The 8,456-nt window shown below is 47.4% G+C and overlaps 1 protein-coding gene and 1 pseudogene across 1 annotated transcript; both read right to left on the reverse strand.

Annotated features, from left to right (window-relative positions):
- Positions 1-2,619: 2,619 nt before the first annotated feature.
- LOC102927120 (olfactory receptor 10T2-like) lies at positions 2,620-7,237 on the reverse strand. Its single transcript, XM_006998527.3, has 2 exons — positions 7,217-7,237; positions 2,620-3,805 (listed from the first exon to the last, which is right to left on the reverse strand). Exons 1-2 carry the CDS (start codon positions 7,235-7,237, stop codon positions 2,852-2,854), a joined length of 975 nt encoding a protein of 324 aa, XP_006998589.3. The 3' UTR covers positions 2,620-2,851.
- Positions 4,437-4,552, reverse strand: LOC143270324 (5S ribosomal RNA; annotated as a pseudogene).
- Positions 7,238-8,456: the final 1,219 nt, after the last annotated feature.

Below are 8,456 nucleotides of genomic sequence, written 5' to 3' on the forward strand. Positions count from 1 at the left end.
CAAACCAAATTCAAGAACAAGTTAAAATCACACAAGTGTATAATAAACCCAATGTCCAAGTCAGTGAACTTAAAAGGATTGTTCAACATGCACAAGTCAGTAAGTGGATTACACCACTTTACATTAAACAGGCTTAAAGACAGACATCCCATGACCAGTTAAGGACTTTAATAAAATTCAACATCCCTTCATGATAAAATCCCCAAAGAAATTCAATAGGGGGCACAAATCCCAACATAACAAAGTCTACATACAACAGCCTCTAGCCAAGATTATAGTCAATGGGGGAACACTGAGAGCATCCATCTAAAATCCGCAATGAGGTTAGGGAGCCCATTCTCACAGTGTACTCAGTGTAGTGCTTAAGATCTTAGCTGGAGCAATAAGACAAGAGGAAGCAATAAAAGGGACACAGGCTGGAAAGGCAGCAGTATAAGTATTCTGTCTGTGGACAATGTGATCCTATCCTTAAATGACTAAGAGGCAGAGGCAGGAGGATCTCTGTGAGTCTGAGGCCAGCCTGGTCTACATAGCAAGTTCCAGGATAGCCAAGGCTACATAGTGAGACCCTCTCTCAAAACACAAACAAACACATAAAAATAAAATAAATGGTGCCAGGAAGACTGGCTATCCATATGTCAAAGGATGAAACTAGATCCGTTTTTCTTGCCTTGCACAATTAAAAATGGATCAAAGATCTCTAAGACCTGAGCCTCTAAGTATGAGACTTAAAAAACTGCCAAGGAAAACACTTTCAGATATGGACATAAGCTCTGAGAAGGTTGCCAATAACACAGGATGTAATCCCGAGAATTGACACTGTGGTTACATAAAATTAAAAAGCTTCTGCACACCGGGCGGTGGCACACGCCTTTGATCCCAGCACTCAGGAGGCAGAAATAGGAGGATCTCTGTGAGTTCAAGGCCAGCCTGGTTTACAGAGTGAGTTCCAGGACAGCCAGGACTACACAGAGGAACCCTGTCTCAAAAAACAAAGATAGATAGATAGATAGATAGATAGATAGATAGATAGATAGATAGATAGATAGACAGACACATAAAAGACTTCTGCACAGCAAAGACAATTGCCATCAGAGCAAAGATACAGTCACAGGTTTTGCCACCCCTGCGTTAGATGGTGGGTTCATGACTAGAACATACAAAGAACTGCAAGATTCAGGCAGCCAGAATTGCTCAGTGGGAAAAAGCACATGCTGCCAAGCTGGGTAGTCTTTTTTGATCCTGGGGACCCACATGATAGAAGAGAACCAACTCCCAAAAGTTGTCCTCTGGCCTGCACAAAGGCTCCGTGGCACATGTGCACCCACATACATGCATATATACACTAAACAAATGTATTTCATTTCAATTTTTTGAAGAATTGAAAAATTAAATACAAAAAATTATATAATCAATAAAGGGGCAAATGAACAGAATTGACAGTTCTCAAAAATAAAAATACAAATGTTCAATACAAATTTGAGAAAGTGTCCAGCATTTGTTGTTGTTGTTGTTGTTTTTCAAGACAGGGTTTCTCTGTGTAGTTTTGTTGCCTTTCCTGGATCTCGCTCTGTAGACCAGGCTGGCCTCGAACTCACAGAGATCTGCCTGCCTCTGCCTCCCAAGTGCTGGGATTAAAGGCATTCGCCACCACCTGGCTTAAAAAGCACTGTTTTTAAAAGCGGATGGAGGTGGTCGATGCCTTTAATCTCAGCACTCTGGAAGCCGGAGGCAGACGGATTTCTCTGAGTTTGAGACCAGCCTGGTCTACATAGAGAGTTCCGGGACAGACAGGACTACACAGAGAAAGCCTGTCTTGAAAAACAAACAAACACAAAACAAAAGGTACTTTTTAAAAAATGCAGTTAAGTGTGTGATCCTGACCAAAATGTAGTCTCGAGCAGCTGGGAGAAAAACAAAAACAGAAAATGTCCAGGATCTTGGGTGTGCCAGGCATGCTTTCCCACTGAGCTACACCTCCGGCCTCTGTCTTCATCCCCTCTCCTGGTTAAAACCGTCTTTCTGTGTTCACTGGGGCGGGGTGGGGCATGGGAGTGATGCCGTTCTCTATATGAAGTTCTCAAAATAAAATTTAAAAACCCACAGACTAGTTCTTTAAAAATTGCTCTATGGCTGGGCGGCGGTGACACACGCCTCTAATCCCAGCACTCGGGAGGCAGAGCCAGGCAGATCTCTGAGTTCGAGGCCAGCCTGGGCTACAGAGCTGAGATCCACGACAGGCACCAAAACTACACAGAGAAACCCTGTCTGGGGAAAAAAAAAACAAATAAAACAAAACAAAACATCAAAAAATGCTCTGTTGTGGGGGAGTGTGGCAGGGGTGGGTGGGGGATGGTGGGGGGCGGGTGTGGGATGACACACTAACGTGAGGTTCAGTGGGTAAGGAGGTAGGGAGGACCTGGGAAGAAAAAGAATATGATAAAAATATACTGCATGAAAAAAATTAAGAAACTACAAATTTAATAAAATAAAAAATTATTAGAAGAAAAAACTGCTCCCTGCCCATCTCCAGCCTTGGGTGGTACCAGTGGTGCCCTCCACTGGTGAGACTAGGCACTGCAGACCACATTGCGCCACATCAAGTCAAGGAAACCAGGAAAAAGAAAAGACGTCCTTTATTGTGGTTAGATTGTCTCAGGGACCGACAGACAACCGGGGTTACTTCATCTAGTGCAGGATTGCCTCCCGTTTTCCGAGTAGGGAAATTCAGTTCCAGGGGAAACGTGTTCACGGAAGCACAGGGTGCTGTAACAGCACAAAGCAAGGTCTTTTTTTTTTTTAAATATACTTGTATTAATTATAAGAGAAGTTCACTCCCAAATTCAAGTTCTTACTTAAATACTCCGCAGCCCCGCGCCAGGTTCTTCTTCAGGGCCACCCTCACCTCCTTGTTCCTCAGGGTGTAGACCACAGGGTTCAGCAACGGCGTCACCACCGTGTAGAACACCGCCACCAGGCGGTCCTGGGAGGGATTGGCCCCAGAGTCTGGCCGCAGGTAGATGATGGAGGCACAGCCAAAATGCACTATGACCACAGTGAGGTGGGCCGCGCAGGTGGAGAAGGCTTTGCGCCTTCCCGCGGCTGAAGGGATCCTCACGATGGCTGCCACGATGAAGGCGTAGGACAGGAGGATGAGGAGGAAGGAGAACAGCACCACCAGGATGCTCAGGAAGAAGATGCCAAGCCCCTTGTGCGTGCTGTCTACACAGCTGAGCTTCAGCACAGGCGCGATGTCACAGAAGAAGTGTTCCACGCGGCCTGTGCCGCAGAAGGGCGAGGAGAAGATCATACAGGTTTCTACCAAGGCCACCGAGAAACCAGAGCAGAAAACCAAGGCTCCCAGACACAGGCAAACGGCGGGTCTCATGATCACAGAGTAGCGCAAGGGATGGCAGATGGCCACATACCTGTCGTAGCCCATCAGTGTAAGCAGGAAACAGTGGCTGCATCCCAAGCCCAAGAAGAAGAACATCTGGGCCCGACAGCCCGCGATGGAGATGGCCTGGCTCTCCATCAGCAGATGGGCCAGCATGTTGGGGATGGTGACCAGGGTGTAGCAGGTCTCAGAGAGGGAGAGCACAGCCAGGAAGCGGTACATGGGAGTGTGGAGGGTGCGGTCCACCTGGATGATGGTGATGATGGTGGCGTTGCCACTGAGTGTGACCAGGTAGGTGAGGAGGAACAAGGTGAAGAGAGTGGACCTCAGTTCTGGGAGGTTGGAGAATCCCACCAGCACGAACTCTGTCACCAGCCAGGTCCCATTGTCCTGCTGCTTCTCGGGAGCCTGAGAGGAGATAGGATTACTGGGACAAGGCAGGGCAGTGAGGCCTTAGGTGGGGCAGGAGGATCATCACTGGTTTGCAGACAGGAGAGAGAGACTCAGAAATGCTCAGTTATTACCCAGCCAGCGAGGTATCTCCTCAACGCACAAGAAGATAAGAATTAGTGAGGCGGTGGTGGTACATGCCCTTAATCCCAGCACTTGGGAGGCAGAGGCAAGTGAATCTCTGAGTTCAAGGCCAGACTGATCTACAGAGTAAATTCCAGGACAGCCAGGGTTACACAGAGAACCCTTGTCTCAGAAAACCGAAGAAGAAGAGGAAGAATTACAAGTCAGGGCCCAGAGAGATGGTTCAGTGGTTAAGACCTTGCTCTCCCAGAGGATAAGAGTGCATGCTTGGGTCTGTAACTCCAATTCTACGGGATCTAACACCCTGCCTGGCCTGTGTGTACACCCACATATATGTGGCATACATTCACACAAATGCATGTGTGCGCGCGCGCACACTCGCGCGCACACACACACACACACACACACACACACACACACACAAATAAGTCTTTGTTTTAAGTATTCACAAAGGAAAGCGCTTTTTGGTTTTTTGTTTGTTTGTTTGTTTTGTTTTGTTCTGTTAAGCCTACAGCACCAGGTATTCCCAGGTCTCCCATCCAAGTACTAACCAGGCCTGACTCAGCTTAGCTTCCAAGAGCAGACAAGACTGGGTCCGTTCAGAGTGGTATGACCACAGGCACAAAGCAAAGATCCTTAGATGGAGGAAGAAGACAGTAAGCCCATCCATGGTTTCATTTAAATCTAGAAAGAGATCCTAGATGAAGTGTGTTTGGGTGTGTGCACATGTAGATAGCTGACATCCTCTATTATTCTCTACCGTAGTTTTTGAGACAAATTCTCTCACGGATTCAGATTCTCATTTCAGCCACCATGGCTGGCTGTCAAACACCAAGGAGCCTCCCACCTTCATACCCTAGTGCTGAAGTTACAGGTGTGGGTCACTGTCCACAGCTTCTCGCATGGATGCCGGGGATCCAAACTCAGATGCTCATGCTTGCATAGCAATCTCTTTATCAGGGAGCCATCTCCCCAGCCCCAAATAGCTCCGTTTATGTAAAATGTCCACAGAGAGCAGAGTGCAGCTGCCAGGGGCTGGGGAACGAGCTAAGGAGTGGCAACTAGTGAAGAAGGGGTTTCTTCTTGAGGTGATAAAATGTACTGATGGTAGAGGTAGGACTGGGGAGTACAGCTTGGCGGAAGGATGTAGTGGGTAGCCATTCCAGCTTTGATTTGGAAGTTCCAACCCCCATTGAGGCTTCGGTAACTGTCACGCCTACAAGGTGGGGCCATGAGAGGGCCCTGAAGATCGGAGATCCAGATGTGCAGGCTCTCTTGGTTCCTGGACCCTGGACGCTAGAGGTAGACAGAGCAGAGTTCTCCAGAGAACACCGCCAGACTGTGCTACATCTTCCCCAGACCCTGCAACCTACCTATCCCTTCATTTGTAAGTTACGCCACTAATAAACCTCCCTTTTAACTACGTGGAGTAGTCTTAATAATTTCACCAGTAGTGGAAGGCTCATCCTGCATGCACCAAGCCTGACGGACCGTGCCCAGCACCACCATAAAGATGAAAAGGACAGTTAGAGTGACATTTGCGTGGCCTACAAATGCCCGCAGCAGTGCTGGATTATCTTCTGACAGTTAGCACTGCTACGTGAGCTTTACCGCATTCAAAAACTGCGCACACCTTTAATACCAGCACTCAGGGGGCAGAGGCAGGTGGATCTCTGTGAGTTCAAGGCCAGCCTGGCCCACAGAGAAATCCTGTCTCAAAAAAAGAAAATAAATTGCATGTATTATATATATATGCATTATATATGTATTATATATATTATATATGTATTATATGTATTATATATTATATATGTATTATATATATGCATTTTTGTTTGTTTGTTTGTTTGTTTTTCTTTTTCTTTTTTGTTATTTTGTCTTTTTTTTTTTTCCAGAGCTGAGGACCGAACCCAGGGCCTTGCACTTGCTAGGCAAGCGCTCTACCACTGAGCTAAATCCCCAACCCCTATATATGCATTTTTAAACTGTCAAATTGAACTTGACTCTCTGGACACAGTGACAAAAACTTGTACTACAGCACTCCAGAGGTGGAGGAAAGAGGACCAAGAGACTAAGGTCATCCTTGGTTACATAGTGAGTCCCAGGCCAGCTGTGTTATGTGAGACACTGCCTTAAAAAACAGTCTGAGTGGGGCATGGTGGCCCCTGACTTAACCCCAGAACTCCCAACGCAGAGGAAAGCAGATCTCTGTGAGTTCAAACCAGCCTCATTTACATAGTGAGTTCAAGGCTAGCTAGAATTACATAGTGAGATCTTGTCTCAACACCATCTGCAGAGATAGTTCAGTGGTTAAGATCACCGGCTGCTTTGCAGAGAACCTGGATTCGAAGTCCCAGCACCCACATGGCAGCTCACAACCACCTGCAAACTCCAGTTCTGGGGAATCTGACACTCTTTCCAAGCTGTGCAAGCAGCTGTATGCACATGGTGCATGCAGGCAAACATTCATATGCATAATATAAAAAAATCATACATCTGGGTTGGGGATTTAGTTCAGTGGTAGAGTGCTTGCCTAGCAAGTGCAAGGCCCTGGGTTCTGTCCTTAGCTCCCCCCAAAAAATACATCTTTTCAAAAAGCATTGCAATTAATCTTTTCAGCAGAGCCAGAATCTAGTCAAGGGTGAGCTGCAGGCTCAGGTACAGACCTTAATCAGCAAGCCATGAGGCCAACTCATCAGAAAGATCAGAAAGAAGATATTTGGGAACAAAAGAGAATTTGAAATTTCCAAGTGAGGTGATGGCTTTTTTTTTTTTTTTAAAGAAGGGCCTCACTGGAACTTGCAATCTTCCTATCGACCAAATTCTGGGGCTACATACACCTCCCAGCTTCTGAGGGAATGGCTCTTGGAACCAATCTCAGAGCTAGCTGACTCAATACCAATTTATTGTTATATATAGAGCAGTTGTTCTCAACCTGTGGGTCATAACTCCTTTGAGGTCAAATGACCATATCAGATATCCTGCATATCAGATATTTACATTACAATCCATAACAGTAGCAAAACTATAGTTATGAGTAGCAACACAATAATTTTGTGGTTAGGGGTCACCACAACATGAGGAACTATATTAAAGGGTCACAGCATTAGGAAGGTTGAGAGCCGCTGATACAGAGAAAAGATCTTATATGTATTCTCACGAGCTCTTCCCAGACACCCCTCTAGCCATCTAGCTTAAAGAGGAGGCTTAGATAGAAATCTTCCCTCAACATATACTCAGCATAGGAGTGAATTTACCACAGTATGCCAGGCTTTGCTTGCTCACCTCCACAGACGGGAGGGTCATTACCGAGGAAACAATCACTACTACCTAGAGCAGAAACTGGTGTTCTCACAGACGGGAATAGTGAGGACAGTGAGCTGCATCTCCTAAGCCTAGTAACTCTGGATTCAAATGCCCCTTGCAAGGGACAAGATGACTCCTGGGAAGCTGGCTGTACCCCTCTGAGCCTCATCCTATGAACTCACAGTTGAAAAATAGTGCTGTGACCAAGTTCCCAGCCCAAAGATCAGGAAGAACAGGAAGTCCTATGTGTGGCTAGACTACAAATGTTCTAAAGCCTTTCATCAAGATGCACCTTCATGACGAGCTGGAAAACCATCGTTTTGGCAGCTAAAAGAGCCTAGGCCAGAGGAAGTAAAAACACAGGACCAGCAGCCCTCACCTACTCTCTCCAGGTGCCCAAATCAGCATGCAGTGAAGTCCTAGGACTGAGGCTTGTCTGGTGGGTGAGAGAGACAGTTGCTGAGATTGGGGTAGTGGAGCACCAGGCAGCTATTGTGCCCTTCTGAGCCTCATCTGCAAACTCAGAAATGAGTCCTGTGGACTCACAGTTGACAGTGAAATCTGCCAAATAGTGCTGGTACAGGTCCCCTCCTGTGGCTGGGTCCTGCTCCGCAACAGCAGAGGATCTGGGGTTTGATTTTTCCTGAGCCAATCCAGATTCCTGTTCCCACCTCTTAGATGGGGTGACTAGCTGTCCAAGGAGTCACTTGATAGGACCAGCAGTCCCCACCTGCTCACTTGGAGCCCATGGAATCTACGCCCCATGAAGGCCCCAGAACAGTGCTTGCCTGCAGAGCTTACCTGTGGGTGCTGGGTTCAGGGGCAGACCCAGGGTCCTTCCTGAGAACTGTGGGAGGGCAGAGGGCCAGGAGTGCTGGGGAGGGAGTCTGGCGCCTCCCTACCTCCCTGCTGCTTCCAGCTCTCACCCCACATAGATCTGTGTGTGAGTGCGTGCATGCGTGTGTGTGTGTGTGTGTGTGTGTGTTTGTGTGTGTGTGTGTATGTATGTGTGTGCGTGTGCGTACCCATGTAGTCCAGGCTGCACGAGCATGTACCCCCCACACCCAAGCCCACTCATCACCTTGTCTCACCACCTCCTGTGCCCCAGGGTTCTGGGTCTGCAGTGTTCAGAGCTGGGGGCAGGGGCTCCTCTAGTTCCCCCCTGAGCACATTGAGGATTCTCCAGGACCCCACAAATTCAACTCAGATTGGAAATAAA

This window comes from Peromyscus maniculatus, chromosome 22, assembly GCF_049852395.1.
Source record: "Peromyscus maniculatus bairdii isolate BWxNUB_F1_BW_parent chromosome 22, HU_Pman_BW_mat_3.1, whole genome shotgun sequence".
Taxonomy (NCBI): Eukaryota; Metazoa; Chordata; class Mammalia; order Rodentia; family Cricetidae; genus Peromyscus; species Peromyscus maniculatus.